General features: G+C 41.1%; 1 protein-coding gene across 2 annotated transcripts in view; it reads left to right on the forward strand.

Moving 5' to 3' along the window:
• amh (anti-Mullerian hormone) overlaps window positions 1–15,234 on the forward strand; it is a 34,037-nt gene extending 18,803 nt beyond the window's left edge. The window contains exons 3-8 of one of the 2 annotated variants that reach the window (XM_087783184.1): window positions 7,642–7,733; window positions 7,797–8,042; window positions 8,101–8,243; window positions 8,304–8,895; window positions 12,204–12,671; window positions 13,575–15,234. In XM_087783184.1, the coding sequence (XP_087639310.1) occupies window positions 7,694–7,733; window positions 7,797–8,042; window positions 8,101–8,243; window positions 8,304–8,895; window positions 12,204–12,671; window positions 13,575–13,969 (1,884 nt within the window). In that variant the 5' untranslated portion in view covers window positions 7,642–7,693 and the 3' untranslated portion in view covers window positions 13,970–15,234. The remainder of the gene's footprint in view (window positions 1–7,641; window positions 7,734–7,796; window positions 8,043–8,100; window positions 8,244–8,303; window positions 8,896–12,203; window positions 12,672–13,574) is intronic. The other variant, XM_087783185.1, reaches the window with a different exon arrangement.
• The last annotated feature ends 1,543 nt before the right edge of the window (window positions 15,235–16,777 follow it).

Genomic DNA, 16,777 nt, shown 5'->3' on the forward strand with positions numbered 1-16,777 from the left:
TAGTACATCTTCTACAGACACTAATACATCTTCCACACGCACTAGTACATCTTCCACACGCACTAGTACATCTTCTACACACACTAATACATCTTCCACACGCACTAATACATCTTCTACACACACTAATGCATCTTCCACACACACTAATACATCTTCCACACACACTAATACATCTTCCACAGGCACTGGTACATCTTCTACACACACTAATACATCTTCCACACGCACTAGTACATCTTCTACACACACTAATACATCTTCCACACGCACTAATACATCTTCTACACACACTAATGCATCTTCCACACACACTAATACATCTTCCACACGCACTAGTACATCTTCTACACGCACTAATACATGTTCCACACACACTAATACATCTTCCACACACACTAATACATCTTCTACACACACTAGTACATCTTCCACACACACTAATACATCTTCTACACACACTAGTACATCTTCCACACACACTAATACATCTTCTACACACACTAGTACATCTTCTACACACACTAGTACATCTTCCACACACACTAATATATCTTCTACACACACTAGTACATCTTCCACACACACTAATACATCTTCTACACACACTAGTACATCTTCCACACACACTAATACATCTTCCACACGCACTAGTACATCTTCTACACGCACTAGTACATCTTCTACACGCACTAATACATCTTCCACACACACTAATACATCTTCCACACACACTAATACATCTTCCACACGCACTAGTACATCTTCTACACACACTAATACATCTTCCACACACACTAATACATCTTCCACACGCACTAGTACATCTTCTACACACACTAATACATCTTCCACACGCACTAGTACATCTTCTACACACACTAATACATATTCCACACACACTAATACATCTTCCACACACACTAATACATCTTCCACACGCACTATTACATCTTCTACAGACACTAATACATCTTCCACACGCACTAGTACATCTTCTACACACACTAGTACATCTTCCACACACACTAATACATCTTCCACACGCACTATTACATCTTCTACAGACACTAATACATCTTCCACACGCACTAGTACATCTTCTACACACACTAGTACATCTTCCACACACACTAATACATCTTCCACACGCACTAGTACATCTTCTACACACACTAATACATCTTCCACACACACTAATACATCTTCCACACGCACTATTACATCTTCTACAGACACTAATACATCTTCCACACGCACTAGTACATCTTCCACACACACTAGTACATCTTCTACACGCACTAATACATGTTCCACACACACTAATACATCTTCCACACACACTAGTAAATCTTCCACACACACTAATACATCTTCCACACGCACTAGTACATCTTCTACAGACACTAATACATCTTCCACACGCACTAGTACATCTTCTACACACACTAATACATCTTCCACACGCACTAGTACATCTTCCACACACACTAGTACATCTTCCACACACACTAGTACATCTTCTACACACACTAATACATCTTCCACACGCACAAGTACATCTTCCACACACACTAGTACATCTTCCACACACACTAGTACATCTTCTACACGCACTAATACATCTTCTACACACACTAATACATCTTCCACACACACTAATACATCTTCCACACGCACTAGTACATCTTCCACACACACTAATACATCTTCCACACGCACTAGTACATCTTCTACACGCACTAGTACATCTTCTACACGCACTAATACATCTTCCACACGCACTAATACATCTTCCACACAAACTAGTACATCTTCTACACGCACTAATACATCTTCCACACGCACTAGTACATCTTCCACACGCACTAGTACATCTTCCACACGCACTAGTACATCTTCCACACGCACTAATGCATCTTCCACACACACTAGTAGATCTTCTACACACACTAGTACATCTTCCACACACACTAATACATCTTCCACACGCACTAGTACATCTTCTACACGCACTAATACATCTTCCACACGCACTAGTACATCTTCCACACACACTAGTACATCTTCCACACACACTAGTACATCTTCCACACACACTAATACATCTTCCACACGCACTAGTACATCTTCCACACGCACTAGTACATCTTCCACACGCACTAGTACATCTTCCACACACACTAGTACATCTTCCACACGCACTAGTACATCTTCCACACACACTAGTACATCTTCCACACGCACTAGTACATCTTCCACACACACTAGTACATCTTCTACACGCACTAGTACATCTTCTACACGCACTAGTACATCTTCTACACGCACTAGTACAGCTTCCACACACACTAGTACATCTTCCACACGCACTAATACATCTTCCACACACACTAGTACATCTTCCACACACACTAGTACATCTTCCACACACACTAGTACATCTTCTACACGCACTAATACATCTTCTACACACACTAATACATCTTCCACACACACTAATACATCTTCCACACGCACTAGTACATCTTCCACACACACTAATACATCTTCCACACGCACTAGTACATCTTCTACACGCACTAGTACATCTTCTACACGCACTAATACATCTTCCACACGCACTAATACATCTTCCACACAAACTAGTACATCTTCTACACGCACTAATACATCTTCCACACGCACTAGTACATCTTCCACACGCACTAGTACATCTTCCACACGCACTAGTACATCTTCCACACGCACTAATGCATCTTCCACACACACTAGTACATCTTCTACACACACTAGTACATCTTCCACACACACTAATACATCTTCCACACGCACTAGTACATCTTCCACACACACTAGTACATCTTCCACACGCACTAGTACATCTTCCACACGCACTAGTACATCTTCAACACACACTAGTACATCTTCTACACGCACTAGTACATCTTCTACACGCACTAGTACATCTTCTACACGCACTAGTACATCTTCTACACACACTAGTACATCTTCCACACGCACTAGTACATCTTCTACACACACTAGTACATCTTCCACACACACTAGTACATCTTCCACACGCACTAGTACATCTTCTACACGCACTAGTACATCTTCTACACACACTAGTACATCTTCAACACACACTAGTGCATCTTCCACACACACTAATACATCTTCCACACGCACTAGTACATCTTCTACACACACTAATACATCTTCCACACGCACTAGTACATCTTCCACACGCACTAGTACATCTTCCACACGCACTAGTACATCTTCCACACGCACTAGTACATCTTCTACACGCACTAGTACATCTTCTACACACACCAGTACATCTTCTACACACACTAGTACATCTTCCACACACACTAGTACATCTTCCACACACACTAGTACATCTTCCACACACACTAATACATCTTCCACACGCACTAGTACATCTTCCACACGCACTAGTACATCTTCTACACGCACTAGTACATCTTCCACACACACTAGTACATCTTCCACACGCACTAGTACATCTTCTACACGCACTAGTACATCTTCTACACGCACTAGTACATCTTCAACACACACTAGTACATCTTCCACACACACTAGTACATCTTCCACACGCACTATTACATCTTCCACACGCACTAGTACATCTTCCACACGCACTAGTACATCTTCTACACGCACTAGTACATCTTCTACACACACTAGTACATCTTCCACACACACTAGTACATCTTCCACACACACTAATACATCTTCCACACGCACTATTACATCTTCCACACGCACTAGTACATCTTCCACACGCACTAGTACATCTTCTACACACACTAGTACATCTTCCACACACACTAGTACATCTTCCACACGCACTAGTACATCTTCTACACGCACTAGTACATCTTCTACACGCACTAGTACATCTTCAACACACACTAGTGCATCTTCCACACACACTAATACATCTTCCACACGCACTAGTACATCTTCTACACGCACTAATACATCTTCCACACGCACTAATACATCTTCCACACGCACTAGTACATCTTCCACACGCACTAGTACATCTTCCACACGCACTAGTACATCTTCCACACGCACTAGTACATCTTCTACACACACTAGTACATCTTCTACACACACTAGTACATCTTCTACACACACTAGTACATCTTCCACACACACTAGTACATCTTCCACACACACTAGTACATCTTCCACACGCACTAATACATCTTCCACACGCACTAGTACATCTTCAACACACACTAGTACATCTTCCACACGCACTAGTACATCTTCCACACACACTAGTACATCTTCCACACACACTAGTACATCTTCCACACACACTAGTACATCTTCCACACGCACTAGTACATCTTCCACACACACTAGTACATCTTCCACACGCACTAGTACATCTTCCACACGCACTAGTACATCTTCTACACGCACTAGTACATCTTCTACACACACTAGTACATCTTCTACACGCACTAGTACATCTTCTACACACACTAGTACATCTTCTACACACACTAGTACATCTTCCACACACACTAGTACATCTTCCACACGCACTAGTACATCTTCCACGCACACTAATACATCTTCCACACGCACTAATACATCTTCTACACGCACTAGTACATCTTCCACACGCACTAGTACATCTTCCACACGCACTAGTACATCTTCTACACGCACTAGTACATCTTCCACACACACTAGTACATCTTCCACACGCACTAGTACATCTTCCACACGCACTAGTACATCTTCCACACACACTAGTACATCTTCCACACACACTAGTACATCTTCCACACGCACTAGTACATCTTCCACACGCACTAATACATCTTCCACACGCACTAGTACATCTTCCACACGCACTAGTACATCTTCTACACGCACTAGTACATCTTCTACACGCACTAGTACATCTTCTACACGCACTAGTACATCTTCTACACACACTAGTACATCTTCTACACACACTAGTACATCTTCCACACACACTAGTACATCTTCCACACGCACTAGTACATCTTCCACACACACTAGTACATCTTCCACACGCACTAGTACATCTTCCACACGCACTAATACATCTTCCACACGCACTAGTACATCTTCCACACGCACTAGTACATCTTCTACACGCACTAGTACATCTTCTACACACACTATTACATCTTCTACACGCACTAGTACATCTTCTACACACACTAGTACATCTTCTACACGCACTAGTACATCTTCTACACACACTAGTACATCTTCTACACGCACTAGTACATCTTCCACACGCACTAGTACATCTTCTACACACACTAGTACATCTTCCACACACACTAGTACATCTTCCACACGCACTAGTACATCTTCCACACACACTAGTACATCTTCCACACACACTAGTACATCTTCCACACGCACTAGTACATCTTCAACACACACTAGTACATCTTCTACACACACTAATACATCTTCCACACACACTAGTACATCTTCTACACGCACTAGTACATCTTCTACACACACTAGTACATCTTCTACACACACTAGTACATCTTCTACACGCACTTATACATCTTCTACACACACTAGTACATCTTCCACACACACTAGTACATCTTCCACACGCACTAGTACATCTTCTACACGCACTAGTACATCTTCTACACGCACTAGTACATCTTCCACACGCACTAATACATCTTCTACACACACTAGTACATCTTCCACACACACTAGTACATCTTCCACACGCACTAATACATCTTCCACACACACTAGTACATCTTCCACACACACTAGTACATCTTCCACACGCACTAATACATCTTCTACACACACTAGTACATCTTCCACACACACTAGTACATCTTCTACACGCACTAGTACATCTTCCACACACACTAGTACATCTTCCACACACACTAGTACATCTTCCACACGCACTAGTACATCTTCTACACGCACTAATACATATTCCACACACACTAATACATCTTCCACACACACTAATACATCTTCCACACACACTAGTACATCTTCTACAGACACTAATACATCTTCCACACGCACTAGTACATCTTCTACACACACTAATACATCTTCCACACGCACTAGTACATCTTCCACACACACTAGTACATCTTCCACACACACTAGTATATCTTCTACACACACTAATACATCTTCCACACGCACTAGTACATCTTCCACACACACTAGTACATCTTCCACACACACTAATACATCTTCCACACGCACTAATACATCTTCTACACGCACTAATACATCTTCCACACACACTAATACATCTTTCACACGCACTAGTACATCTTCTACACACACTAGTACATCTTCCACACACACTAGTACATCTTCCACACACACTAATACATCTTCCACACGCACTAGTACATCTTCCACACGCACTAGTACATCTTCTACACACACTAGTACATCTTCCACACACACTAGTACATCTTCCACACACACTAATACATCTTCCACACGCACTAGTACATCTTCCACACGCACTAGTACATCTTCTACACGCACTAGTACATCTTCCACACACACTAATACATCTTCTACACACACTAGTACATCTTCCACACACACTAGTACATCTTCTACACGCACTAGTACATCTTCCACACACACTAGTACATCTTCCACACACACTAGTACATCTTCCACACACACTAATACATCTTCCACACGCACTAGTACATCTTCCACACGCACTAGTACATCTTCTACACGCACTAGTACATCTTCCACACACACTAATACATCTTCTACACACACTAGTACATCTTCTACACGCACTAGTACATCTTCCACACACACTAATACATCTTCTACACACACTAGTACATCTTCCACACACACTAATACATCTTCTACACACACTAGTACATCTTCCACACGCACTAATACATCTTCTACACACACTAGTACATCTTCCACACACACTAGTACATCTTCCACACGCACTAATACATCTTCCACACACACTAGTACATCTTCCACACACACTAGTACATCTTCCACACGCACTAATACATCTTCTACACACACTAGTACATCTTCCACACACACTAGTACATCTTCTACACGCACTAGTACATCTTCCACACACACTAGTACATCTTCTACACGCACTAGTACATCTTCTACACACACTAGTACATCTTCCACACACACTAGTACATCTTCTACACTACACTAGTACATCTTCTACACGCACTAGTACATCTTCCACACACACTAGTACATCTTCTACACTACACTAGTACATCTTCTACACGCACTAGTACATCTTCCACACACACTAGTACATCTTCCACACACACTAGTACATCTTCTACACTACACTAGTACATCTTCTACACACACTAGTACATCTTCTACACACACTAGTACATCTTCTACACACACTAGTACATCTTCTACACTACACTAGTACATCTTCTACACACACTAATGTAGAAGATGTACTAGTGTAGTGTTTCGTCGTCTCAGAAGCTTCAAGGACAAATATTTAGTGTGAAGAGTAAAGAGGGAGGATCAATCTCTCGCTGTATAAATGTCTCTTGGCAGCAGGAGAGAGTCAGAGTCAGAAGAGACGGAGTCAGAGTGACTCAGAGCAGACATGTGGATCTCCTGTGTCCTGGTGGTCGTCCTGAGCGCAGGTGAGTCGTCCTGCAGGTTCACACACCTCTGAAGAGTTTGTCAATGACTTTATGTTCCTGCAGCTCAGACTCAAGACTCGGGTCAGGACTCGGGTCAGGACTCGGGTCAGGACTCGGGTCAGGACTCGGGTCAGGACTCGGGTCTGCTGGACCACCAGTGCCTCCTGGATGATGTCATCGCTCTCATCCAAGACGCCGCGGCGGACGAGGGTCCGGCGGCGTTCGGGATCTGCCCGACAACCCCGAGCGTGTCCGGACCGGCTCTGCTGGAGTTGACCCGCCGACCGCAGCTCCTGCACCCGAGTCAAGGTACCACAGGAAGTGCTCGGGTCCAACTTCCTGCTGGAGTCTCTTCTGTCTTCCTCAGTGACGCTGGCGGAGCAGCAGGGGGCGCTCACGCTGACCTTTAACCTCTCCGGCTCAGCGCTGCTGCTGGAGCTGCAGAGCTCCGCCCCCTCACAGCTGGAGCGCCTGACCTTCAGCGGCGCGTCCCTGCAGCCCCCCACGCAGGTGCCCCCCGCCTGTCAATCAAAGGCAAGCGCCGTCTCTGACCCTGACGCTCGTCCTCAGGTCCTGTGTCTCTCGGAGCAGACTCGCTTCCTGCTGCTGCTGCTGGACACGTCTTCACATGTGGAGACGACACATGTGTCGTCTTCACATGTGTCGTCTTCACACGTGTCGTCTTCACATGTGTCGTCTCCACATGTGTCGTCTTCACATGTGTCGTCTTCACATGTGTCGTCTCCACACGTGTCGTCTTCACATGTGTCGTCTCCACATGTGTCGTCTCCACATGTGTCGTCTTCACATGTGTCGTCTCCACATGTGTCGTCTCCACATGTGTCGTCTTCACATGTGTCGTCTCCACATGTGTCGTCTTCACATGTGTCGTCTTCACATGTGTCGTCTCCACATGTGTCGTCTTCACACGTGTCGTCTTCACATGTGTCGTCTCCACACGTGTCGTCTTCACACGTGTCGTCTTCACATGTGTCGTCTCCACACGTGTCGTCTCCACATGTGTCGTCTCCACATGTGTCGTCTTCACATGTGTCGTCTCCACATGTGTCGTCTTCACACGTGTCGTCTCCACACGTGTCGTCTCCACACGTGTCGTCTCCACACGTGTCCCGTGTCTCCGTGGTCGTCCCGGCTGAAGACCGTGAGTCAAATGAACCATAAATGTTTTTCATCTGTTCTGAAAGAAATATAAATGTGTACATAAAGACAAATGTGATGATATATTGAATTTTCAAAATTAAATCCTGTTAGAAATGATTTATTACATTTATTTATTAAAGTATTTTTACTCAAACTTTATCATTTTCTATTGTCAATGAAGCAAAACGACAATAAGTTCAAATTGTAATAAAATTAAAGTTTGATTTCATCTTAATGTTTGTTTTGACTCAACAAAAACTATGGAACTATTTTGATAATATTTCAATTGAAAACGAAGAAAATAATGAAAAATAACAAAATATTAATTTTATTTGATATAATTACATGTTATTTACACTTTGTTCACATAAATCGTAAATGAAAACAAAATATTTCTCAATGAAAAGTTTAATTTCATCTTTATTTAAAAGTTCATTGACTCGTTGAATGATGAGAATAAGTTGTTAATAAAAGAAATACATTTGTTTTACTTTAAAAAACCAATGTGTAAAATAAAAACTTTATAAGAATAGTTTGATATTATTTTATGTGTTAAATCGAGTAAATAAAGAAAAATCAAAAGATTCAAAGATTGTTAAATTTCAAAAAATATTGTTTATATTATAAACTTGACACTTGATTGTAAATCAATCATTAAACTTCTGACAAAATATGTCAATAAAGTTTTATTTGAACATGTTTTTCTATTTTCAGACAAATTATTGACAATAAAAGTTCTTCAACAAATGTTCTATTAATAATCATTTAAAATAAAAACTTCATAATTTAATTATATTGAACTAATAGTTCACTTTGAACACGTTCTAACAAAGAGAGAAAAGAAAGATTTAAAGAACTCGTGTAAATGAGAATAAGAACAAAGTAACGTAAACTCATTAAATTCACACGATTCTTCTTCGTCGTCGTCCCTTTGTTCGTACGTGTCAGTCACATGTCAGAATAAGAATAAAGTAACGTCAACATGTGTGTTATATAACCAACAAGAACAAAGTAACGTCAACACAAGTGTAATATAACTTATAAGAACAAAGTAACGTCAACAAGTGTGTTATATAACAACAAGAACAAAGTAACGTCAACAAGTGTGTTATATAACAACAAGAACAAAGTAACATCAACAAGTGTGTTATATAACTTATAAGAACAAAGTAACGTCAACAAGTGTGTTATATAACAACAAGAACAAAGTAACGTCAACAAGTGTGTTATATAACAACAAGAACAAAGTAACGTCAACACAAGTGTTATATAACTTATAAGAACAAAGTAACGTCAACAAGTGTGTTATATAACAACAAGAACAAAGTAACGTCAACAAGTGTGTTATATAACAACAAGAACAAAGTAACATCAACAAGTGTGTTATATAACAACAAGAACAAAGTAACATCAACAAGTGTGTTATATAACAACAAGAACAAAGTAACATCAACACAAGTGTTATATAACAACAAGAACAACGTAACATCAACAAGTGTGTTATATAACAACAAGAACAAAGTAACATCAACACAAGTGTTATATAACAACAAGAACAAAGTAACATCAACACAAGTGTTATATAACAACAAGAACAAAGTAACATCAACACAAGTGTTATATAACAACAAGAACAAAGTAACATCAACAAGTGTGTTATATAACAACAAGAACAAAGTAACATCAACAAGTGTGTTATATAACAACAAGAACAAAGTAACATCAACAAGTGTGTTATATAACAACAAGAACAAAGTAACATCAACAAGTGTGTTATATAACAACAAGAACAAAGTAACGTCAACACAAGTGTTATATAACAGCAAGAACAAAGTAACATCAACACAAGTGTTATATAACAACAAGAACAAAGTAACATCAACACAAGTGTTATATAACAACAAGAACAACGTAACATCAACAAGTGTGTTATATAACAACAAGAACAAAGTAACATCAACACAAGTGTTATATAACAACAAGAACAACGTAACATCAACAAGTGTGTTATATAACAACAAGAACAAAGTAACATCAACACAAGTGTTATATAACAACAAGAACAAAGTAACATCAACACAAGTGTTATATAACAACAAGAACAAAGTAACATCAACACAAGTGTTATATAACAACAAGAACAAAGTAACATCAACAAGTGTGTTATATAACAACAAGAACAAAGTAACATCAACAAGTGTGTTATATAACAACAAGAACAAAGTAACATCAACAAGTGTGTTATATAACAACAAGAACAAAGTAACGTCAACACAAGTGTTATATAACAGCAAGAACAAAGTAACATCAACACAAGTGTTATATAACAACAAGAACAAAGTAACATCAACACAAGTGTTATATAACAACAAGAACAACGTAACATCAACAAGTGTGTTATATAACAACAAGAACAAAGTAACATCAACAAGTGTGTTATATAACAACAAGAACAAAGTAACATCAACAAGTGTGTTATATAACAACAAGAACAAAGTAACATCAACAAGTGTGTTATATAACAACAAGAACAAAGTAACATCAACACAAGTGTTATATAACAACAAGAACAAAGTAACATCAACAAGTGTGTTATATAACAACAAGAACAAAGTAACATCAACAAGTGTGTTATATAACAACAAGAACAAAGTAACATCAACACAAGTGTTATATAACAACAAGAACAAAGTAACATCAACAAGTGTGTTATATAACAACAAGAACAAAGTAACATCAACAAGTGTGTTATATAACAACAAGAACAAAGTAACATCAACACAAGTGTTATATAACAACAAGAACAAAGTAACATCAACAAGTGTGTTATATAACAACAAGAACAAAGTAACATCAACACAAGTGTTATATAACAACAAGAACAAAGTAACATCAACACAAGTGTTATATAACAGCAAGAACAAAGTAACATCAACACAAGTGTTATATAACAACAAGAACAAAGTAACATCAACACAAGTGTTATATAACAACAAGAACAAAGTAACATCAACACAAGTGTTATATAACAACAAGAACAAAGTAACATCAACACAAGTGTTATATAACAACAAGAACAAAGTAACATCAACACAAGTGTTATATAACAACAAGAACAAAGTAACATCAACACAAGTGTGTTATATAACAACAAGAACAAAGTAACATCAACACAAGTGTTATACAACAACAAGAACAAAGTAACGTCAACACAAGTGTGTTATATAACAACAAGAACAAAGTAACATCAACACAAGTGTTATATAACAACAAGAACAAAGTAACATCAACACATGTGTTCGTGGACAGGAGACGCCATCAAGCGACTCTTGTCAGGCGCTGACCTCAGCGTGACCCCTCGTCGGCTGCTGTCTGGCGGAGCAGGAACAGGAAGTGACATCAGCTCTTCCCAGACTCTCTCCTTCCTGTGCTCGCTGAGGCGTTTCCTGGACGACGGACGAGCCCCGCCCCCCCCCGCCTCGCCCGCCCCCCCCGCCCTGCAGAGCCTCCCCCCCCTCCCTCTGGGCCTGTCGTCCAGCGAGAGTCTTCTGGCTCAGCTCATCAACTCGTCCACTCCCACCCTCTTCTCCTTCTCCGGCGTCCCTGAGCGGCAGGCGTTGAACCTTCAACCCGCTCTGCTGCAGGAGCTGCAGGAGCGTCTGCAGCAGAGCGTGAGGCGCAGCATGAAGACGCTGAAGGAGGCGCAGGAAGGTCACAAGGTCGTCAGGAGGCTCAGCAGATTAGTGGAGCTGACGGTGTTCACGGATCCAGTGCCAGGTGTGTGTGTGTGTGTGTGTGTGTGTGTGTGTGTGTGTGTGTGTGTGTGTGTGTGTGTGTGTGTTCATGTGTGTGTGTGTGTGTGTGTTTATGTGTGCGTGTGTGTGTGTTTATTTCTGTTTGTGTGTGTCTGTCTGTGTGTTCATGTGTGTGTGTGTGTGTTCATGTGTGTGTGTGTGTGTGTGTTTATGTGTGCGTGTGTGTGTGTTTATTTCTGTTTGTGTGTGTCTGTCTGTGTGTTCATGTGTGTGTGTGTGTGTTTATTTCTGTTTATGTGTGTCTGTCTGTTCATGTGTTTATGTGTGTGTGTGTGTGTGTGTTTATTTCTGTTTGTGTGTTCATGTGTGTGTGTGTGTTTATTTCTGTTTGTGTGTGTGTGTTTATTTCTGTTTATGTGTGTGTGTGTCTGTGTGTTCATGTGTGTGTGTGTGTGTGTTTATGTCTGTGTGTGTGTTTATTTCTGTTTATGTGTGTGTGTGTGTGTGTGTGTGTGTGTCTGTCTGTGTGTTCATGTGTGTGTGTGTGTTTATTTCTGTTTGTGTGTGTGTGTTTATTTCTGTTTATGTGTGTGTGTGTCTGTCTGTGTGTTCATGTGTGTGTGTGTGTGTGTGTTTATGTCTGTGTGTGTGTTTATTTCTGTTTATGTGTGTGTGTGTGTCTGTCTGTGTGTTCGTGTGTGTGTGTGTGTGTTTATGTGTGTGTGTGTGTGTGTGTTTATTTCTGTTTGTGTGTGTGTGTGTGTGTGTGTGTGTGTGTGTGTTTATTTCTGTTTATGTGTGTGTGTGTGTTGGTTTATTTGTGTGTGTTTGTGTATATATGTGTGTGGGTCTCTGTCAGTCACCTGTCAATCACCTGTCAATCACCTGTCAATCACCTGTCAATCACATGTCAATCTCTTCTCAGGAGGACGACAGTTCTGTGCTCTGCTGCTGCTCAAGGCTCTCGGGTCAGTGTCTCCGGACCTGGATGGAGTTCTGAGGGTGACCCGGGCCGACCCGGACAGTCAGTCCGGCCTGTGTGGCCTGAAGAGTCTGGTGGTGTCTCTGGACCGACACGTGGTCGGACCCAACAGCGCCGACATCCACAACTGCAGAGGCTCCTGCTCCTTCCCCATGAGCAACACCAAGAACCACGCCGTGCTGCTGCACTCGCACGTCCAGAACCACGACCCGCGAGAGCGTCCGCCCTGCTGCGTCCCCGTCGCCTACCAGCCCCTGCAGGTCGTCGACCTCAGCGCCGAGGGCACCACCCTGTCAATCAAACCTGACATGGTGGCCACGGAGTGCGGCTGTCGCTGACCTCTGACCTCTCACAGACGGTTGGTCCAGACAAACAAACACAACAAACAAGAATCAGGAAAAACAACAATCATGACAAACACAACAATCATGAAAAACACAACAATCATGACAAACACAACAAACAACAATCATGACAAACACAACAAACAACAATCATGACAAACACAACAATCATGACAAACACAACAAACAACAATCATGACAAACACAACAAACAACAATCATGACAAACACAACAAACAACAATCATGAAAAACACAACAAACAACAATCATGACAAACACAACAAACAACAATCATGACAAACACAACAATCATGACAAACACAACAATCATGAAAAACACAACAAACAACAATCATGACAAACACAACAAACAACAATCATGAAAAACACAACAAACAACAATCATGAAAAACACAACAAACAACAATCATGAAAAACACAACAATCATGAAAAACACAACAACTAACAATCGTGACAAACAACAATCCTGACAAACACAACAAAAAACAATCATGACTAACACAACAAAAAACAATCATCACAAACACAACAAACAACAATCATGACAAACACAACAAACAACAATCCTAACAAACACAACAATCATGACAAACACAACAATCATGACAAACACAACAAACAACAATCATGACAAACACAACAATCATGACAAACACAACAAACAACAATCATGACAAACACAACAAACAACAATCTTGACAAACACAACAAACAACAATCATGACAAACACAACAATCATGACAAACACAACAATCATGACAAACACAACAAACAACAATCATGACAAACACAACAAACAACAATCATGACAAACACAACAATCATGACAAACACAACAAACAACAATCATGACAAACACAACAATCATGACAAACACAACAAACAATCATGACAAACACAACAAACAACAATCATGACAAACACAACAATCATGACAAACACAACAAACAACAATCATGACAAACACAACAAACAACAATCATGACAAACACAACAAACAACAATCATGACAAACACAACAAACAACAATCATGACAAACACAACAATCATGACAAACACAACAATCATGACAAACACAACAAACACGACAAACGACCTCAGACTCACTTCATCTTTATTTACATTTGTATTTATTTAACGTCATTAAAGTCTTGTTAGTGTTTGTTCACAAAAATCTTGTTTCAAGAAACAAAAAACATTTTTTCTGAATTAAATAATTTCTTTATTCAAAGATTGAATTTGTCTTTTTTTTTAATTGAATAACAATATTATTTAAAAATACATGAATTTATTTCACACTCAGACTTAAATAGTTGAATTACAATAATAAATTAAATCTGTTTTTATTTCAGTATAATAGTCTCCAGACACAACCAACAGAGCACAGATCAAACTCTCAGACCATCATGTGACCCTCATGTGACGAGCAGACGATCATGTGACGATCATGTGACGAGCAGACGATCATGTGACCATCATGTGACGAGCAGACGATCATGTGACCATCATGTGACGAGCAGACGATCATGTGACCATCATGTGACGAGCAGACGATCATGTGACCATCATGTGACGAGCAGACGATCATGTGACCATCATGTGACGAGCAGACGATCATGTGACCATCATGTGACGATCATGTGACGAGCAGACGATCATGTGACGATCATGTGACGAACATGTGACGATCATGTGACGAGCAGACGATCATGTGACGAGCAGACGATCATGTGACCATCATGTGACCATCATGTGACGAGCAGACGATCATGTGACGAACATGTGACTAGCAGACGATCATGTGACCATCATGTGACCATCATGTGACGAGCAGACGAACATGTGACGAACATGTGACCCTCATGTGACGAACATGTGACGATCATGTGACCCTCATGTGACGAACATGTGACGAGCAGACGATCATGTGACGAACATGTGACCCTCATGTGACGAGCAGGCGAACATGTGACGAGCAGACGATCATTTGACGATCATGTGACAAACATGTGACGAACATGTGACCCTCATGTGACGAGCAGACGATCATGTGACGAGCAGACGATCATTTGACGATCATGTGACGAACATGTGACGAACATGTGAGGATCATGTGACGAACATGTGACCCTCATGTGACGAGCAGACGATCATGTGACGAACATGTGACGAGCAGACGATCATGTGACGAACATGTGACGAGCAGACGATCATGTGACGATCATGTGACCCTCATGTGACGAACATGTGACGAGCAGACGATCATGTGACGAACATGTGAGGAGCAGACGATCATGTGACGAACATGTGACGAGCAGACGATCATGTGACGAACATGTGACGAGCAGACGATCATGTGACGAACATGTGACGAGCAGACGATCATGTGACGATCATGTGACCCTCATGTGACGAACATGTGAGGAGCAGACGATCATGTGACGAACATGTGAGGAGCAGACGATCATGTGACGAACATGTGACGAGCAGACGATCATGTGACCCTCATGTGACGAGCAGACGATCATGTGACGATCATGTGACCCTCATGTGACGAACATGTGAGGAGCAGACGATCATGTGACGATCATGTGACCCTCATGTGACGAACATGTGACGAGCAGACGATCATGTGACGATCATGTGACGAGCAGACGATCATGTGACGATCATGTGACGAGCAGACGATCATGTGACGATCATGTGACGAGCAGACGATCATGTGACCCTCATGTGACGAGCAGACGATCATGTGACCCTCATGTGACGGGCAGAC

The sequence above is a fragment of the Callionymus lyra genome, chromosome 2 (assembly GCF_982586985.1).
Source record: "Callionymus lyra chromosome 2, fCalLyr1.hap1.1, whole genome shotgun sequence".
Classification (NCBI taxonomy): Eukaryota; Metazoa; Chordata; class Actinopteri; order Syngnathiformes; family Callionymidae; genus Callionymus; species Callionymus lyra.